Source organism: Pelophylax lessonae (assembly GCF_965119305.1).
Source record: "Pelophylax lessonae genome assembly, chromosome: 12".
Classification (NCBI taxonomy): domain Eukaryota; kingdom Metazoa; phylum Chordata; class Amphibia; order Anura; family Ranidae; genus Pelophylax; species Pelophylax lessonae.
Window position 1 is genome coordinate 155,548,647 of NC_138779.1, and position 21,384 is coordinate 155,570,030.

The following is a 21,384-nucleotide window of genomic DNA, read 5'->3' on the forward strand; positions in this document are numbered from 1 at the left end:
AATAAGCCCTTAGGCCCTTTTCACACATGCTGTCCGTTCATCCATTTTTCATCCATCCGTTGACGGATGAAAAACGGACATCAGTGTATCTCTATGTATAAACGGATGACAACGGATGATCATCAGTTAACATCCGTTTTCATCCGCTTCTGTCAATGTCTGTTTTTTTGAATGGATGAATGCCCTATTTTTCATCCATCAAAAAAACGGATCGGACGAAAAATGGATGACAACGGATGACAACGGATGACAACGGATGACAACGGATGACAACGGATGACAACATGGATGGAAAACTCATACATTTTGACGTGACTGAACTGATGAACTGAACGGACTGGACTGTATGCGTGAAAGGGGCCTGTCCTTTTTTTGGCGGATCTGAACGGTCCCCCCATGCATCTCTATGGGGGATAGGATATCAGCGGAGACATTGTCCCCTGACATCCGATCCGATCTGTCAAATCTGGACGGATGGAAACCCGATTTTCCATCCGTCCAGCGGATGGAATGGGATGAGAACGGACCGACGGTCCGTTCCCATTCGATTTCCCCCATAGAGATGCAAGGGGAACTGACAGCTGTGTCTCTGCACACAGCACGGAGAACAGCTGTCATCCTCCTGCTCAGCGGGGGATTGGCGGCTCGATCCCCCGCTGAGATAAACGGAATCCCTCCGACGGACAGATAGTGTGAAAGAGCCCTTAGGAGCCCAAAGCTTTGCAGGCGTGACCGAATGCGTTAATGCTTTTGCTCATTTCTGGCATACAATTTGTTTCAGAAGGCTGTCCTATGGACAAATGAATGCTCTAGAGAAGTTCATGACCCTCTTATAAAATCGAACTGCGCCAAAAAGCACGCTAATTTGTTAGGGTGTTTTTTTTTTTTTCTTTTTTTTTTTTTATTGCTGGGCACTCTGTCTTGTGTACTTCTCCTTTTACAATGTAAGGCACTGAACCATGTCTTATCTTTCTGCTGTGTTTTGTAGTCGATTGGAAATAAGGCACCCCTGTTTTTTGTTACAAAAAAAACCACTAAAATGCTGCATGCTATATTTTATGAAATCCTGCGCAGTTTTAGTGGTGAAAGCCTGTGGTAAGTTACCGCGGACGGTAGCTGGCGTCCTTCACAAACAGTGTAACTAGCTGGTTAAGGAGCCGCGTCCCTAACAACTGATGGGTCATCAGCTGCCAGCGGGTTCCCCGCTGATAGTTGAATGTGAAAAGAATTGCCGGCAATGAAAAATGAAAAAAGCCGATTCATGCAGGGCCCTGAATTGTGAGGGGAACCCCCACACCAAAATTTTAAAAAATGGCATAGGCTCCGCCCAAAATCCATACAGCATGCAGCCCAGCTGGTCAGGAAAGGGTGGGGAACCATACAAGGCCACATTCCCTCAGCATGGGGGCACCCTCCATAGCACGTTGTCCCTGTGTTGATGTGGACAAGGGCCCCTTACTCATAACCATGGCCGGTCGTTGTGGGGGTCTGCGGGCAGGGGAGCTTATTGGCATCCGGAAGCCCCTAGACCCTGCCCCCCCAGGTACATTCACCCCAAAAAAGTAGCGCTTTTTTTTTTTTTCTTAATTTTATTTTTATTTATTTATTTTTTGTGTTTCCAGGTGTAGATCCAAAATCAGTCACAATGGACGCTGGCCGACGATCCAAAAAAAGGGGGGGGGGGGGAGAAACACAAAAAGCGCTGCTTTCAACTAAGGCCTCTGTGTAATGACATCTCTGCTGCTACATAAACTAAGGGGTGATCTCCCTAGGTGGTACTGCCCTTGTGACCTCACTGACCCAGCATGTCCCTTGTTAAAGGGGTCTTCCAGATTCCGATAACCCTTCCACTGGCAGACCCCCACAACCACCAGCCAGGGTTGTGGGGAAGAGGCCCATGGTCCCCCATCTAAATGAAGTCAAGGTGTTTTGGAGGCCTGGTATGGATGGGGGGGGGACCCCACGCTGTTTTTTTAATACATTTTTTTATTGCCGGCAATTATTTTTACGTTCAGCTGGGATTAATAAGCTGATATCATCAATGTACAAATACGGTACTGGCAACCCTAGCATATGGAAAAACCTATTCAGAGAAAGGGAATACAATAAGACACGTGGCCACTAAAACTAGAGGAAAGGCGGTTTAACCTTTAAAATACGCAGGGGGTTCTTCACTGTAAGAGCGGTAAGGATGTGGAATTCTCTTCCGCAAGCAGTCGTATCAGCAGGGAGCATCAATAGTTTAAAAAAACTATTAGATGGGCACCTTAAAGACCACAACATACAGGGGTATACAATGTACAGTTAGCAGCAAACGCGCACACACACACACACACACACACACACACACACATCATAGGTTGAACTGGATGGACTGGTGTCTTTTTTTTTTTTTTTTTTTTTTTTTTAACCTCACTAACTATGACTCAGTTGTTCAGGACGCTCTTTAACAACTATGTTTACTGGTTTTTCAAGTGGTACTAAAACGCATGGTGTGTGTTTTTTATTTTTTTATTTTCCATCCTGCAAGGCAATGCCATAATGTGCTAGTATGCATCGCATACTAGCACATCATGTAAAACTTACTTTAATCGAAACCCTCTAGCAACACGGTCACAGCTAAAGGCGCATCCATCTTCACCTGGTCTTTCTTCCGGGTTTATGGACTCTGCCTGTGTGAGTGGCCAGAGCCGCGATGACATACCTCCCGCACGCGAACTCTGAAGGAATGGCACGGTATGACGTTCCCTCAGAGCGCATGCGCTGCTTACCTCACCGACTGCATCAAATGTAAATATCTCCACGTTTAGAGATATTTACTGTACCTATAGGTAAGCCTTACATTCAGCTTACCTATAGATAAGTCATGCATGGGAGTTTACTCCCACAATAAGCAGACCGGTGGCCACTATTTATTTACTGCATGCATTGATTTATTTTCTTCTGTGAATTGAGTTTTTAACGCGTTTTTCATGCAGTATTTACTGAGCGGTGTCAGCATTTTGCGGTAAATACTGCAAAACTGTATAGTGAATTGACAATTTCAGGATCACATGCAATCTTTAGACAAAATGTGTCCAGAGTGACACCTATACATACTACATGCGATCTGGTTCTGTGACCGGAGCCATTCGTCTTGTAAAGACAGGAGAAATTCATCTTGCGTTGGTGCTTCCAAGCTCAATTGAAACCTTTTACATGCGTTGTGCCACGTTCAGTGCTTGTCATCTCATCCTGAAAGCCACAGACTTCTATTTTATTTAATTTTACACTCCTGCAGCAAAACTGAACACATGTATTATCGATGTGTGAAAGATGCCACCACTGATCTGTACGGTAAAACCTTGGATTGCGAGCATAATTTGTTTCCGAAACTTTGCTTGTAATCCACAGCACTTGTATATCAAAGCAAATTTCCCCATAAGAAATGATGGAAATTCTGATAGTTTGTTCCACAACCATTTATTCATAAGTCCTTCTATAGTCCATATAAAAGATTATAGCAATGTGACTTTGAGGCAACTTCAGAGAATGCCTGGGAAATCTTCCTGTAATGTCGGATCCAAATCGCATCAATTAAGATGAGGATCCAACTAAGGGCTCTTTCACACGGGCGGTCCGATCAGATCCGCCTGTCAGTTTTTTAGGCGGATCTGATCGGATCCTCCATGCAGCTCTATGGGGCAGCGGATGTCAGCGGAGACACCTCCACTGACACCCGCTGCCATCCGTATCCGATCCTGTCCGTGAAATCTGGACGGATGGAAACCCTATTTTTCCATCCGTTCAGGTATCGGATCGGATGAGAGCGGACAGGCGGTCCGCTCTCATCCGATCCCCCATAGAGGGCAGCGGGGGCTGTGACACCTCCCTCTCCGCACTGCAAGCGGAGACGGAGCTGTCACCCGCCGGCTCAGCGGGGATCGCGGATCGATCCCCGCTGAGCAGCACGGATCCGCCTACGGAGGCAGACCGTGTGAAAGAGCCCTTAGGGATAGTGCACACTGCAGCTCAAAAAAAAAAAAAAAAAACACTTTAACAGGCATTTGAGCTTTTATTTCTGTTTGAATTTTGTGCTTTTTTTTTTTTTGTGTTCTGTCTTTATTGAGCTTTTTTGAGCAGAAGGTTGTTTGAGTTTTTTTTTTTTTTTCACAAACTACTTGCCGACCGACCCCACGTGCATATATTGTGGGGTGACGGCTCTTCTGCGTGAAATCACATACAGGTACATCATTTTCGTGCTCCCAGGTCTTTGACACAAACACATGCTACCAGCGACCTGCTCCTGCTGTTATTGGACAAAGCGGAAGCCAATCAGCAGGTCCAGTGAACCCAACGTCTGCCTGGACCCGCCATTTGTTCCCGAGAGAGCCACAATGGCCACATAAACAATGCAGTTTGCTGTTCTGTGACAAGGGAAGATAGAGATCCTGTGTTTCTGCTAAGCAGCAACACAGATCTTTGTCTTCCTACAGCAGACCCCCCCCCCCCCACACACACACACACACACACTTAGAAAGCACTTCCTGGGGACATTGTTAACTCTTTGATCACCCGTGATGATAACCCCCCCGCTGGCTGTGTCAGTGCAGTGACAGTGTACATTTTTTTTTTTTTTTTTTTTTTACACTGATCACAGTATTGGTTGCACTGGTCCCCATAGTTTGTAGGCGCTATAGCTTTTGCGCAAACCAATCAATATATGCGTATTGGAATTTTTTTTTCTATAACCTGTAGCAGAATACATATTGGCCTACATTCATGAAGACCTTTTTGTTTGTTTTTTTACATTTTATTATTGGATCTGTTTAAAAACAAAGTAAAAAATAGGGATGCACCGAATGTTCGGCGGCCGAACATTATTCGGCCGAAAATTAGAAAAAATAGCACTTTCGGTGTTCGGCCGAATAAGTAAAAAGGCCGAATAAATTTGTGCCGAACAATGTCAGCGGCGGTCACTAAATGGCAGCCCGCGCGATGCTTCCGCCCGGACCGTGAGCCCGCTACCTAGGACCTGTCCGGCCGCGAGTAGGGGGTGTGACGTCACGCACGCATTCCGCCCCTGCTCCTGACTGTGGCTCCTTCACACTAGGTCCAGCGAGCGTGACACTATGTGCACACCCCGCCCCCCTGTTCGTGGCTTTTGGCTCCGACCTGGCTGCAGTTCAGGTGTGTGGAGCACATTTGGGGGAGAATACGGTAGCTGCACAAGCATTAGTGTGCAGACTGGCATATTTTGCCATATGTTGCCACTTGCCATGCTCATTAGAGTGCCCTATAAAGTGCCCCTTAAAAAAAAAAAGAGAAAAAATGTGCCCAACAGAGTTCTCCCTTGACATAAAATGTGGCCATCAGCGTGCCCCTTATTTTATGCTAAGGGACATGCTGATGAGCATATTTTATGTTAAGGGACATGCTGATGAGCATATTTTATGTTAAGAGCAACGCTGATTTAAATGTTTTGTTTTGCCCATCAGAGTGCCCCCTAACATAAAATGTGCCCATCAGCGTGCCCCCTAACATAAAATGTGCCCATCAGCATGCCCCCTAAAAATTGGCAAAATAAATGGAAAAAATGCGAAACACTGCGTTCGGTATTCGGCTTCGGCCAAGAATTTCATTTCGGTGCATCCCTAGTAAAAAATGTATTAGGCCTCTTTCACACGGGCGTTCCGTATGTCCGTATATAACCCCATCCGTTTGCGGGTGATATACGGACATAATGTATGTCAATGGGATTGCGGATGTCAGCGGGTGACCATCCGATTTTGCGTCCTTTTAGTTTTGTTCCGTTTTTTGAAACGGAACAGAACCCTATTTTTCTTCCGTTTAAAAAACGGAAAGGACGCAAAATCGGATGTCAGCGGTGTCATCTGCTGACATCCACAATCCCCATAGGCATGCATTATGTCCGTATATCATCCGCAAACGGATGGGATGATATGCGGACATACGGACCAGATGACACCAGTGTCATCCGTGTCCGTAAAAAAAAAAAAAAAGTGCCGCAGCGGACTAAATAAACTGAGCGGCCGTGTGAAAGCCTTTTTTTTTTTTTTTTTTTAATTGTCGGTCTTATTTTGTTTATAGCACAAAAAAAAAACAAAAAAAAAAACGCAGAGGTGATCAAATACCACCAAAAGAAAGCTCTATTTGTGGGAAAAGGACCTCCAATTTTTTTTGTGTACAGTGTCGCACGATTGCGCAAATTTAAGTTACACTATTTTCAGACATTGCATGTGACACTACACATTTTGGATGGACCCTCTGCACACTTCTACACCCTTTCCTGCAAACTATGCAATGAAAAAAAGGGATATTTAGTTCACATATATTGCAATACATGTTTAAGCTGACCAACTTCGTCAAAGTAATCCCTCTTCTGGCCAGTCCTACACTGCATTGTCACTGCAAATGCTACGGTGGGGTGGACACCATGCCAACACGGGATATAAAGGCCCAAGGTGGGGGAGAGCAACTAGATTACAGATCTGGTCACTGACCTGCATTGCAACAGAGAAAAATATATACCTGTGTTCAAATCCCAGTAGTTGCGTCTGAACCCAGTGTCAAAGTTACGCAGTGCCGTATCCCCAAAAAAAGGGCATGATCATGAAGGGGGAAAACCTTCCAGAGCTAAAGAGGTTATTCTATGGGCACAAGCAGGGCCGATGGAAGGATTTTTGCCACCCCCCCATATGCTCTCCCACCCCCCTCCCCCCCCATCCCAAGTTGATGATGCGGTTAAAACCCCTTCAGTGACTTACCTCGGTGCTGGGTCAGGCTCCGCCTACTCTCCTCCCCCACGCTGACGTCAGACGGCGGGGGAGACCTAATGCGCATGCGCGGCAATGGCCGCGCATTAGACCTCCCCATAGGAAAGCATTATTCTGCAAGACTGTCATGGCTGACCTATAATGACTGAACAACATGGCCACTTTCTACAGCTTTTCATGTGTCCAGTACGGGACATCATTACACCTCCGGTTTCCAGATTAAGCAAGGCAACCATGATTCTGGTTGAAGAGTCCCTGGCCTTTAAGGATCCAGTTGACCGTAAGGCAGAGGCTGTGGCCCGCATGTACACCTTAGCTGGTTCCGCAATGAGGCTGGTATTTCCCATTGCCCTGGTGTCGCAAACCCTGACTGAGTGGGCTAAGCTCCTTTGCCGTGACCTGGAGGGAGAACAGCTTCCCCTACCTTTGCTAAGCTGGCGGACCATCTGGTCCAGGGATTGCAGTTTATCTGTGGATGTGGCTCATCTGATGGCTCGTCTCCCTGGCGATGGTCCTTCGTTGTGTCTTTTAGCTTAAATGCTGCTCTTCTAAAAAGGTCTTGACTGAACTTCCCTTTCAAGGAGATCGCCTGTTTGGAGCTGCCCTGGATAACATCATTAAAGGACTCACAGGGGGGAAGAGTACCTTTCTTCCGCAGGCTACTAAGGGCAAGTAACATCGTCGTAGACGTGGACCTTCCTTCTCTGCTCCTAAGATGTTTTTTTCCCTAAACGTTTTTCAGGACAGCACCTTGAGAGATGGCTCCTTCCACTTGCCAACAGGAAACACCAATTTAACCAAACTTTAAAAGGAGGCTTCTCCCCACAGCCCATCAGTTTTTGTGTATCCTCTGCCCAAGGAACACCTAGTGGGGAGTCAGGGACTCTTAAGTTGCTTTCCTGAGAGACCAGGCTCCCTGCTCCAACATACCTATCCTTCTTCCTTTTTTTTTTTTTTTCCCGCCAGCCAGTTTGTTTAAAATGCTGCCACTATCTTGCGGATGAGAGTAGTGACTCAACTGGCCGGAAGTGAGGTATCCGGCGAGGGGCGGCGCTCGTGGAGCAGGCCTGCAGCGTCCCTTCTGCCAGAAGCGCAGGGGGAGAGGCAAGAAACAAAGCTTGTGCTTAGGTTCAGTCCGGCGCAGGGGCGCTATGGGAGTCCGGAACCGGCATCTTTAGCCATCGGTGGACGCTGCTAACACCGCTATTGATGTGGTCTCTGCAGCAAGTGGGACAGGCTTGGGCACCAGCAAGACCCAGGTAACGGGTGATTGTGCTCTTTTCCTTTTTTACTGTGGGGGTCTCTCTCCTCTCCTTCCCCAAGGGTGGCTGGGGCCTGTCTGGGCACATGGAATTTTTTCGTATGCTTCCTGTGCACCTGGGTGACCCTGAGGAGTAATAGGTTAATTCATTAGGATGGTTTTTCTGTTTTTTTCTTTTCGTTATGGCAGGCTAAGAGTTCTGACCTGATGGATAAAAAGAAATGTTCTTCTTGCGAAGCTGCCTGAAGGTTGGAAGAAGACACATGACTATGTCAGACATGCGTTGACCCCCTGGTTAAAGAGGAACCGTTTATGGCATGCAGCAATTTAATCGCATTGGTTAGAAAGGAGCTGGATGCTACCATACAGTCCTTTTTCATTCCTCACTCACAGATCCATCCTTGAGTCAGCCATCTACCTCACAATCCTCTCAGGGCTCCCAGTTAATCCCTACGGAAGAGGTGGAGATAGGTCCTCCTACCCAAGAGGGGACTTTCCCTCTCTCATTCCAAAGAAGATTTGGAGGAATGGGTAGAAAATATACCCTCAAAATACAAATTGTCTTTAGAACAAGTGGATGGTTTGTTAAAGGCAGTTTATATTACTTTAGGCTTGGGAGAAGAGAAAAAGGAATTATCTCTGCATGATAGGATGTATGCAGCTCTAGGTAAGCCTAAAGGTCACACCTTTCTGGTGCATTTAACCATCTCAGAGGCCATTAAAAAGGAATGGGCAGAACCAGAGAGAGAACCCTTTTTTCCCCAAAGGCACATAAAAGGAGTTTTCTTTTTGATGAAGACCCAGAGGCATTTTGGAACAAAGTACCAAAGCTTGATGCAGCCTTCTCCCAAGTCTCCAGATCGACTGACCTGGCATTTGAAGACATGGAAATACTAAAAGAACCCATGGACAAAAGAATGGATCAGCAACTTAAAAAAAAAAAAAAAAAAAAAAAGCTTGGCAATCCATCATGGACAAACCAGCTAGGGAGATCACTTGTGCATCCAGAAACCTGGAGTACTGGATTAATCAACTCAAAGCCCATATCATCGCAGATTCACCCAAACAAGAGATCATTGATTATTTTTCCACTCTGTCTACGGCCATAGCCTACATTGCGGATGCATTGGCAGAATCTGTAAGGTTGACGGCAAGATTGGCAGCTCTAGCTAATTCAGCCAGAAGAGCTCTGTGGTTAAAGACTTGGCCCGGGGATGCGGCATCCAAAAGCAAGCTTTGCGGTATTCCGTTTATGGGGGATATACTGTTTGGTCCTGAGTTGGACTCGGTTTTGGACATGACACCAGACAAAAAGATCATTCCCTGTTAAAAAGAGAAAACAGCCAGCTAAACATCTTTTTCTACCTCAGTGGGCTCAGCAAGATAGCAAGCCCCAAGGGAAAAGGAGGAATTGGTCCACACAAAAGAGGGGAAAAGGAAGCGTCAACCAACAAATCACAATAACAATTTGTTGCTGGTGATGACGGTTCCCTGGGGATAGATGCTTTCGCGCATCCTTGTAACTTTCTTCTGGGTTACGCTTTTACCCCCTTTCCAGCTCATTCCGCTGGTATTACGGAAAATACACCGGTGATTCTGATTGCTCTATTTTGGCCAGAGAACTTTGTTCTCAACCATTCTACAGACGGCAGGCCAACAATTTTGGCAGCTCCCTCTTCAACAGAATTTGCTGCTTCAGGGCCCAGTATGTCACCCGGATGTGGCCAGGCTAAACCTCACTGCCTGGTATCTGAGGAGAAGCTATTGAGAAATAAAGGTCTCTCACAACCTCTAGTGACCAGTAGAAAGAAAGTAACTAGGCTATCTATGCTAAAGTTTGGAAAACCTACAATACTTGGTGTCATTCAACGAATCAACCTTGGAAGATATTGTATCTGTGTTGGAATTCCTGCAGAATGGTGCAAAAAAGGGTCTGGCAGTTAGTACTGTTAAGGTGCAGGTAGCTGCCTTTAGGAGTATTCCTGGAGAGACCAATTGCTTCGGAAAGCCTTGGTCGCAAGATGTTTTTTTTTTTTAAGGCACTTACTCGTTCCAGACCAGCACCTGCAAAATTTTTACCTTAGCGGGATTTGTAAGTGGTTCTACAGGCCTTCACAAAGGAGCCTTTTAAAACTTTTAGAGTCTATTTCCTTAAAGAATCTTTCCCTCAAGGTGATATTTTCAATAGCAATTACATGCCCAAGAAGAATCTGCGCGCGCTATCAATTAATGAGCCTTTCTTGTCCATCTACCCTGATAGAATTACTGTATACTCAAAACAGAACCGAGCTTTTTACCAAAGGTGGCGTCAGTTCAAAACCGGTCTCAGGATATTGTCCTGCCGACATTTTGCCTAACCCTTCACGGGCTAAGGAAAGACTTTTTTTTTTTCTAATTCTTTCTAATGATTTGAAGTATACCTGATTTTTTGCGAACAAACTCTTCCATAGTGGGGGAAAAATTTTTCCACCCTGGAAATGTGTACGGTGGAGAGGGCTGGAACTATCCATTCTGCCCACCTTAGAATGCCAGCTACCTCCAGAGCTGCCAGGACAGGTCCTTAGGGCTCTGCTGGCTTTCAAGGAGATGGCAGGCAGTCATGTATTCATGTTCTCCAACAAGGCCACATCAGTCACCAGAGATGTATTGGGCTAAAGATACTGAGGTGTGTGGGCTCAATCTCTGCTGCACACAACAAAGGATTGGACAACACATTGGCAGCGTTCACCAGCAGATGTCAACTGGACTCGCCAAAGTGGGAACTGAACCAGAAAATCTTCAAGGAGACAACAGGGCGGTAGAGAAGGAGATCTCCCCATAAAAGGAGTGCCCTCTGGGAGCAGACTCCCTAGATTCTCAACGGGGGTTCAATCTTGCCTATGCCTTTCCACCCATCCAGATGCTTCACAGGGTGCTCCAGGAAATCCAAGCAGAAAAAAAGTTACACTACTGGCCCCTTGTTGGCCAAAAAAGTGCTTGGTTTTCGGAATTAGAGAAGTGGGCAAAGAAGCCCTCTTGAATTCTCCCTATGAGAAGGACTTTCTGGTCCAGTCTAGCAACGCATTGGTCGGCATGGATCCTAATCAATGTTAAGGAAAGGGTTCTTAAGGGAGTAGACCCCTTACTGGGCAGCAGAAAACCTGTAACAAGGAAAATGTAAACTAAAATTTGAAAGACGTAAAAACCCAACTGTCTGCTGGTAACAGAGATCTCCAAAGGTTATATATAGCACTGGGATGTTTTCAGGGAGGCACAGAGACAGAATTAGCTGTGTGTACCCTTAAAGTCCATTTGATTGCATTAGCAGTTTTTCTGGTTTTGCCTTTGAATGAAAACCTCATGATTTGAAGGTTTTTAAGGCAGTGTCTAGAAGCCAGCCAGGGCAGCTCCTTGGGACCTCTCTACAGTTCTAGGGATTTTGCAAAAAAAAACGTTTTTTTAACCTTTAGAAGACTCTTCACTAAAGTGACTCTCAAGGTGATGTTCTTAGTGGCTATCACATTGGCCAGATGGGTCAGTGAAATTACAGGCCTTATCCGTCAAGGAGTCTTTCCTTGCTACATTCCTGGGTACGCTCATATTGAAGACCGACTCTTTATATTTTCTCAAGGTCTCCTCCTCTTATTCATATGCCTCCAAGAGTTGTACTCCAGTCTTCTGGCCAAAATCCTTAATTGGGGCAAAGAAAACTTTTCTTCCCTGGACGTCAGAAGTGAGTCCTCCGTTATGATTTAGAGCTCACCTAACCATTAAAAAAAAAAAAATCTTCCGCCCTCTTTGGGGGTGCACATAAAAGGAAACCTGCATCGAAAAGCTCCATATCTAAATGGATCAGAACGATGATTGCAATGGCCTACGCTTTCCCAAACGCTTTGTTGCCCTCCAGATTTCAAAGCTCATCCTTGTTCGGGCGCTACCTCCTAGGCTGAGAGAGCTGGGTCTTCCATTGAGCAGCTATCTAGACCTGTGACTCCATGTTTGCAAAGTAATACAGGATTAATCCGGCCTTTGGTCGCATGGTCCTTTAACCAGTAGTCCCACCATGAGTATGCATCATTGGGGTCTCATGAGACCATCCTGGAAGATGACTTGGGGAAAGTCTGAGTTATTAACCGATAACTCCCTTTCCAGGAATCCTCCAGGACGGTGGATTCCTGCCCTTGTTTTGTAAGGTTTGGTTCACATGTGATCCGACATTCGTATTTGCTGTCCGGGTACTCTTTGTATAACTGAGGGGCAGCCTCTGGGAGGCCTTTTTAAATATCTCTGTGCTTGTGTTTCCTGTAGAAGTTGGAGCCTAATTTTCATGTGACCTTCCTAGAGGATTTCTGGAAAGGGCGTTACCAGGTAATAACTCTTAATCATTTTTAGGGCACACAAGCACACTACTGTATATTCACAAACAAGAAAAAACAGCGCTGCTACCCCACCTAAATTTAAATGGAGTACAATGTGAGGTACAGTAAGTGCAGCTGTGGCACACCAATGGAAGCTGGTATATAAAGTGTAAGAGAAACAGCGCAAAGGAACCCCACTAAACTGAGAAACTAAAGTGAAGAATTGCCAGAAGAATGGAAAAGAAAAAGTTAAAATAATTGGAAAAATAACATTTAAATAAAATGCAATTATTACATGGATTAATGAAAAATGTAGAACACACAATCCTTTGGTGCAAAGTCCATCAATAGGGTAATGCACAGTCTCTGCATGGAAAAAGCTCAAAATGCCTCTGTATATGTCTTACCAAACAACTTAAATATGTCACACAGACATAGGAGATACAGGGCAAGGAAAATCAACGTTCCAGCTGATAAAATAGTTCACTTTATTTGTCACATATCCAATCACATGTCCATGCTGCCAAGTGTGGGGAGGGTCCCGGATGGATGGCTCAACAAGCTACTGGCTTGAGAAAAAATGTGCAAGGAAATAATTACAGAAACAAAGAATAAAACGCAACAGTATTCGTAGTAGTAATAAAAAAAAACCCAAAAAATGTTCCCCTAGTCTTTGACTGTAGAGTCCAATATCATAGTCACTGATTCTTAGGCAGGCCATAGACGGTGCAAGGAAAGAAATTTGCATGATTCCCCATCAACAGACAGGGGAATCTCTCCTGCTGAGCAATTGTCTGCTCCCGACGGGGGGGGATCTGGCACGGGAGAAGAGGGTCATTTATTGCTAGCTGCTATAGAGGCCACTAGTGATAATTGCAATTAAATCAGGCAGGCTGGTTGTACAATCGGCCTGCCCACACACTGTTTGAGTCTTGGCTGAACCAGCTGAGATTCGAACAGTCTATGGCCAGCCTTTGTGGTCATTCATAGTATTAGTGCTAGGACGCGCACAGCCCTGCTAGGGAGCATGCCGCATGGGTTCTTCCTCAGCACATGGCTTGCTGAGGGGACACTCGTAAGAATAAGGGGCCGAGAGCACTGGTGGGGGTTTCAGAAGAGCAGGTAAGTGACTGCTTTATGCAATACCATACAGAGCAGGTAAGTATAGCTTTTTTTTTTTCTTTATTTTAAATACTGAACAAAAAATGTTGTGTGTTTTTTTTTTTTTTTTTTTGGAATCCCTTAAATGCTAACTTTTCTAACTGGATTTCCAGATGACACGATCACTGGATTTCTGGGAGGATCAACAGGTGTAACATTTTATTTACTGATTTTTTTTTTTTGGATACGACAAAACACTGTCAATGGTATATTTAATGGACCAGAAGGGGTTCTCATACACTTTTAATGACAAAAAATGGAAGGGGAAGAGTGACTCTTATGCATCCCCCCCCCCCCCCCCCTCCACTATTTACAAAGTGGGTTTTAATAGTAAAGTCAGCAATGTGCTATTACCAGTTTTAAATGTACCCCACTGTAAATCAAATGATTTACATTTCAATCAAGTTTTTTTTTCCCCTTTTAGGCCTGGCTGGATTCCCATGAGCGCAGCTTCGGCCATTTTGTGGGTGGCAAGTGGATAAAGCCAGATGGCAGACAGACATATGCTACCAAGAACCCAGCAACAGGTTAGTATTTGTTACTCTTATGCCATCTTGGTATATAAGCCACTATTTTTGCAGTACAGATATTTACAGAATTGTTTAACTGTTCCACCTGTGTTTTGAGACTATGCAACATGTTTTCTATAATCAATGTTTCTCTTTTGTTCATCGATGGACACAGCGCTCCATAAATCATAACTACAGGGTTATATCACCACCTGCAGAAGTATGACTAGGCAGAACAAAAAACACTGGGCTACACCCATGGACCGTCCTCAGCTAGTATTTAACCCCCTCTCTGCTATAGGTATTCAGTTTTAATCGGTCTAGTCAGGAGTAAAGACCTAGGCTCCCTGCTGGAATCTCTTGGTCCTAGCAATTTTTTTCTCCTTCCATGCATCTTTTCTGTTTCGTTCATTGACGTAAACAGTTCCTGGTTCTTCTTAACCATTGGGTTATACTGCCCCATACAGGAGTAGAACAATAGGCCGGAAAAAGGTTTGACTACGCTTATGGGCAATCCCGGGAGGAATACACCCACTCTCAGCTATAGGCACTCTGTTTTTTTTTCTGACTAGTCAGGAGTAAGAACCTAGTTTCTTGCTGGGATCCCTGGTCCTTTTTTTTATTTTTTTTCAATTAAATAGAATTTTTACCTTTTTTTTGTTAATTTTGTTCCTGGGAGAATCTACAATCAATTGCCGGACTGGGCAACAGACTAAATAATCTAGTTCCAGAGGATTTCCCCCCAGTCTGGCCAGTGAGCGGGTGCAGACTGCATCTCCGCACTGGTATGGCCATGGCATAGCCCTACTGGATGGGGGCGGACCTGCGAGTTAAATGTCTCCTAAGGGCGCATACAACCTGGCTTCGGCCTGGGTCACAGCATTTCTCCTGTCCAACAGCACCACCATTAGGATGGAGCGGTGGTCTGTCCGGAGCAGTGCCCACCCTGTTCCTGGTATGGGAAGTAACTGCCCCCCCCCTTACTCCTGGAGTGGATATGGGCCCCTCCCTGGGACGGTGGGACCCCTGGGTTCCCCGCCCCCTCTAAAATTTCGATGGTCACTGTGGCTCTTTCGGCTCTACAAAGGGGCGAGGGCGTTTCCTTTTCCGCTTACTTTGACAACATTGTCACAAAACGGTGGGGTTGTCCAAAACATTGTTGTGCTGTTACACAGTTAATATTCTCATTATTGTAGATGCAATTTACATAGTATATGCTGTGAATTAATTAACCATGTATTTTTCTATGGGTAGGTATTTGCTGCCACCTTCTGGCCTTTTTTGGTAATGCTCTTGTTCCTCCTGTGAGCATGATACATCATTTCCTTGTATGTAAACTCCACCCCTGCTCTTGCTGTATTTCCTGTGTCATGGCTGCTTGCATTTGCCTCATGTAACAGGGACTCTTGTATTCCACATGCTAAGCTAAGGAAAGCATCATCTTTTGACCGCATAATACTGAAATCCATTCATTCTGCTGTATTCCTGTTGTGTGATGTTCAGAATAAACCAGCTTTTGGATGAAACCAGTATTGGTGAGTTCAGCTATCTGAGGAGGATTGTCCACAGTGACCGTATCTGCTTATACAGGCCAGGCACAGAGGTCTCACAAGGGTTAGATCACTATCACAACAATCCGAGTCAGAATAGTCAAAAGATGCATAGAATTCCTGCAGCTGCTGTGTATATGTGAGAGCATAATTTAAAATCTAGCTCAGTCCCATCCCCCATCTTGTGAAGCACTGCACTGCATATGATCTGTTCTTACTGCATTCTAACTGCACTTCATGTGAACATTGAAGCTGCTTCTCTACACTGAACTGTGTTACCTGTCTAAGCTGCTGTGTGGTTTTCTTAGAGAGACAGTACAATTTTTTGCAAAACAATATAAAATGTCTAGCCAAGGCTCTGAACACTCTTTTATGGCAGAAACAATACAGATACATCATGCCTCTGAACCAGAAGGTGCACAGGGAACAGATCCAGCAGATATTACAGAACAAAGTGTAAAAGCCAAACGTATAATAAAACCGACACAGAAACTCAGAGAAAACTATGAAGCAACTAGAGATGAGTTCTCCAGTAATCTGTCAGACCTCTGGGACAGAACCTCAAACTGCATGTCAGTTTTGGCAAATTTTACTGATCAACCGGCTGAATTAAGAGACTCTGTAAATCGCCTATGTGCCGCATATGAACGCTATAAGCGGTTGTCTGTAAAATACTCAGCCTTCTTGCAGGACTCTAATATAGAGGATTCTTCAGCAGAACTGACCAGGACCAATGCACTAAACCAACAAAGGGATCTTGAAGTGAAAAATGCTAAGCTTAAGGTAGAACTCCGCATAGCTCATCTGCTGGAGACCAGATCTCACAGATCCACCTCAACCAAGCGCACTGCACCTTCTTCTCGATCCTCTCGCTCCAGAAATTCATCATTGGGTGATAAGCTTATTGAGGCCCGCACTGATGCTGAAGCAAAAAAGGCGCAAAGCTCTTTTATCAGAAAGCAAGCAGAGGAAGAAGCACAAATAAAGATTCTGCAAATGGAAGGTGAGAAAGCAGCTTCCCTGGCAAGGCTAAAAGTCCTCGAACAAGCAATGGGACAAAGCACTAATCTGGACTGTCTTATCCCAGCAGAACTGGAAGATCCAGTTGAACACACCAGTGAATATATACTAAAGCATAACATTTGCAAGGATACAAAGTCATCTCCTGTACTTCCTACAAACACTGTTCTGACTCTCAACACGGAGACCTCTCAACACAATATGCCTGAGCCTCTTCAAGTCTACAATACAGGTACATCTATGCAGCCAACCACATCTTCTCCTGCAAACAACAATGTGACTTTCGGTGACAAGCTGCATCTGAAGCCACCGCCAGCACAAGCCTTAGAGACTAAGCCAAAGTTAAACGCTCATGCTACATCATTCTACCCTGGTGAACCTCACCCTACATCACCAAAGAACTTTCACAACCAAGGGGTTCCACAAGTTACTTTGGTACCAAAGAGTGAGAAATCAGATTTGAATGACTTTGCCAGATATATGGTGCGCCGTGAGCTCATTAACACAAGCCTCTCAAGGTTTGACGATAGTGCAGAGAGCTACAGGGCCTGGAGAGCAACATTCAAGGCTGCTATTGCTGATCTCAACCTTACTGCTAAGGAAGAACTTGATTTGATCATAAAATGGTTGGGACCAGAATCTTCCGATCGTGTTAAGACTGAGTACAGTACATGTTGACCACCCAGATGCAGGTCTTTCTGCTGCATGGGCAAGACTTGAGCAAACTTATGGTAGTTCTGGAGCCATAGAAAGTGCTCTATTCAAGAGACTGCAAAACTTTCCAAAAATATCAAACAAAGACCATTGCAAGCTGCAAGATCTAAGTGACCTCCTCATGGAGTTGGGGTTGGCAAAGCGAGATCCACGTCTACCTGGACTAAGCTTCCTGGACACTGCTCATGGTGTCAACCCAGTGGTGTCTAAACTGCCATACAGCCTACAAGAGAAATGGGCACAACAAGGATCAAAGTATAAAAGAGACTATAATGTATCTTTTCCTCCATTCTCATACTTTTGCAGGTTCATTAGTGATCAAGCTTGGATGAGAAATGACCCCAGCTTCAGCGAACCCAACATGCCTGCTTTATCCTCATCATCAAGGTATGATAACACAGCACCTAAACGTAGAGACTTTAATAAAGCAATATCTGTCAAGAGGACAGACATCTCACCCTCCGTCACCTCACCTAGTGATGAGTGCGTGGTTGACAAAGATAAAGACCCTAATCGCCAGTGTCCTATTCACAAGAAGCCTCACCCTCTTAAGAAATGTCGTGGACTTAGGGCAAAGACTCTACAAGAGCGCAGGGAGATTCTCCAGAAACTTGGAATATGCTTCAAGTGCTGTGCTTCTTATAGCCATCTTGCTAAAGACTGTGAAGCCCTCATCAAGTGCACAGAATGCAGCAGCGACAAACCTGTTACAGCTATGCATCCTACTCCACTTCCAGACAAGTTACAGCAGCCACCTACCTCCTCACCCGCCTCAAGTTATGGCGGGGAGCAACAAAGTCATGCTCCAGCCAAGGATAATGTTCTCTCTTCATGCACAGAAGTCTGTGGAGAAGGCTTGAATCACAAATGCTGCGCCAAGGTATGCCTAGTCAAGATATACCCAAAGGACCATCCTGAGAAGGCTACTAAGATGTATGCCATAATAGATGAACAGAGCAATAGATCCCTGGTTAAGCCTAAATTCTTTGAGATCTTTGGCATAGAGGGTCATCCCACACCGTATACTCTTAGAACCTGTTCTGGTCGTGTAGAGGCCTTTGGCAGAAGAGTGGATGGGTTCATGGTTTCTCACATCAAAGGGGGACAGGGTATACCCCTACCAACATTAGTTGAGTGTGACCAGATACCAGATGAAAGGCAAGAGATTCCCACTCCAGAAGCCGCATATCACCATCCTCACTTAAGGCACCTTGTTGATGAGATTCCTGCAATGGACATGAATGCTGAAATTTTGGTTCTTCTAGGAAGAGACATCCTCAGAGTACATAAAGTGCGTGACCAGTGTGATGGACCTGACGACGCCCCTTATGCACAAAGACTTGACCTAGGCTGGGTAATAGTGGGTGATGTATGCTTAGACAGGAAGCGTACGTCATCTGAGATCCGATGCTCCTTCAAAACTTACATATTGGGGAATGGACGTGCCTCCCACTTCAAACGATGCCCTCACCATTATGAAGTAAAGGAAAAACCTCTTGACGTCATCCAAGTACGGCATACTGCTTCTATTTTTTTCTTATGACAACCTAGGTGCTGCAGTGTTTAGTACTACAAATGATAACAAATTAGCTTTGTCGATTGAAGACAAAGTAATGGACAAAGGATTCTTCCAGGATGAGTCTAACAGCTGGGTTGCGCCATTACCTCTTCGAGCAGCAAGAGCCAAACTCCCTACCAATCGTGAACAGGCTGTATCCAGATGAATTCACTTCAACTAACGCTAAAGAACAGACCTGAAATGAAGGATCATTTCATCGCTTTCATGAAAAGGATCTTCGACAATGATCATGCCGAACCAGCGCCACCACTTCAAAGTCATGACGAGTGCTGGTACCTGCCTTTCTTCGGAGTGTATCATCCACGCAAACCTAAACAAATCAGGGTAGTATTTTACTCCAGTGCCAAGCATCAAGGCGTATCCCTGAACGATGTTCTACTCGCAGGCCCGAATCGAACCAACAACCTTGTTGTTGTACTCATGAGGTTTATAAGAGAGCCAGTTGCAATAACTGCCGACCATTGAGCAAATGTTTCATTGCTTCATTGTACGCGAAGACCATAGGAACTTCCTAAGGTTTCTGTGGCACCGTAACAACTACATGGACAATGAGATCATAGAATACCACATGAAAGTGCTTGTCTTCGGGAATAGTCCCTCACCCGCTGTTGCAACATATGGTTTACGAAGGACTGCCCTTCAAGGAGAAAAAGGAGTATGGCAGTGACGCTCGACACTTTGTTGAGAGAGACTTTTATGTTGACGATGGGCTTAAGTCTTTACCTACAGATGAAGAAGCCAATAGATCTGCTCAAAAGGACACAAGATATGCTCTCTGAGGCTAACCTCAGACTACACAAGATTGCCTCAAATAGTGTTGCCGTCATGAAAGCTTTGCAACCTGATGATCATGCCACAGGGTTTAAGGACCTTAATCTTGGAATGGACATGCCACCTGAACAGAGAAGTCTGGGCCTACGGTGGGACTTGTCAAAGGATACCTTCGGCTTTCAAGTCAGCTCTGCAGACAAGCCGTTTACCAAGCATGGTGTTCAGTCAGTAGTAAATAGCCTATATGATCCAATGGGATTTGTTGCTCCCATTACCATACAAGGCAAATCCTTGCTTAGGCAATTCTCAGAGACTATTAAAGATTGGGATGCTCCACTGCCATCAGACAAGCTTCCTAAGTGGGAGTCCTGAAAACAATCTCTACGTGCCTTAGATGAAATCCGTATACCACGCTGCTACAATTCAGCTTCCCTTACTACAAGTCAGAGAAAAGAACTTCACATCTTCTCAGATGCTATAGCAGCTGTTGCCTACCTCAAGGTAAGAGACTCTTCTAATCAAGTCCACATAGGGTTTCTGTTTGGGAAAGCTAAGTTAGCACCTAAGCCAGAGCACACAATCCCTAGGCTTGAACTTTGTGGGAATGTTCTAGCTGTAGAAATTGCAGATTTCATACTACGTGAGCTGGACATTGTGATAGACGACATCAAATTCTACACAGACAGCAAAGTTGTTCTGGGTTACATATACAACCAGACTAAACGTTTCTATGTGTATGTCAGCAACTGTGTTGAAAGAATCAGGAAATCATCTAAATCTGAACAATGGCATTATGTCCCATCTGAAATGAATCCTGCAGATCCTGCCACCAGGCCAGTGTCTGCAAGCGCTTTTGCTAATTCTTCTTGGATAACAGGCCCTGAATTCCTGCTGGATCAGCCAGAAGAAACCACAGCTGATGTCTTCAGTATCCTAGAACCTGACAAAGATCCAGAGATTCGTCCAGAAGTGAAAACCCTCGTCACTCAAACTAAACAAAGACTCATCTTGGACTGTCAGCGATTTGAACGATTTTCCAAGTGGATAAAGCTTGTACGCACCATCGCAAGGTTAGTCCACATTGCACGCTGCTTTTACACAAAGCCCACTGATCCTCAATGTCAAGGTTGGCACATATGTCAAAGGTTTCTTTCTGCAAAGGACATTGCTGAAGGTGAAATGGTCATAATATGCATTGTACAGCAGGAAGTCTTTGGCTCAGACATTAAATGTATCCGTGACGAGGGATATTCCAAAAACCAGTGCAATTGCTAATCTAAACCCATTCATTGACAATGATGGTATGTTAAGAGTTGGCGGACATTTAAACAAGGCGGAGTTGGGAGAGAGAGAACAGAATCCTCTCATTATGCCCGCTCGCCATCACTTTACCACTCTGCTGATACGGCACTACCACGAAGGGGTTAAGCACCAAGGTAGACACTTCACTGAAGGTGCCATAAGAGCTGCAGGCCTTTGGATCATAGGAGCAAAAAGACAAATTACAGCTATACTGCACAGCTGTGTTCACTGCCGCAAACTAAGAGGTAAACATCCGCAACAGCAAATGTCAGATCTGCCAACTGACAGGTTAAGTACTGACCCACCATTCACTCATGTTGGTCTGGATGTTTTTGGACCATGGATGGTAACAGCCCGCAGAACTCGAGGTGGTCAAGCAAACAGCAAACGATGGGCAGTGTTGT

The 21,384-nt window shown here is 45.1% G+C and overlaps 1 protein-coding gene across 1 annotated transcript in view; it reads left to right on the forward strand.

Moving 5' to 3' along the window:
- ALDH16A1 (aldehyde dehydrogenase 16 family member A1) overlaps positions 1–21,384 on the forward strand; it is a 316,675-nt gene that overhangs the window by 19,237 nt on the left and 276,054 nt on the right. Inside the window, exon 2 of the mRNA XM_082274075.1 lies at positions 13,960–14,062. Coding sequence (XP_082130201.1) covers positions 13,960–14,062 — 103 coding nt within the window. The remainder of the gene's footprint in view (positions 1–13,959; positions 14,063–21,384) is intronic.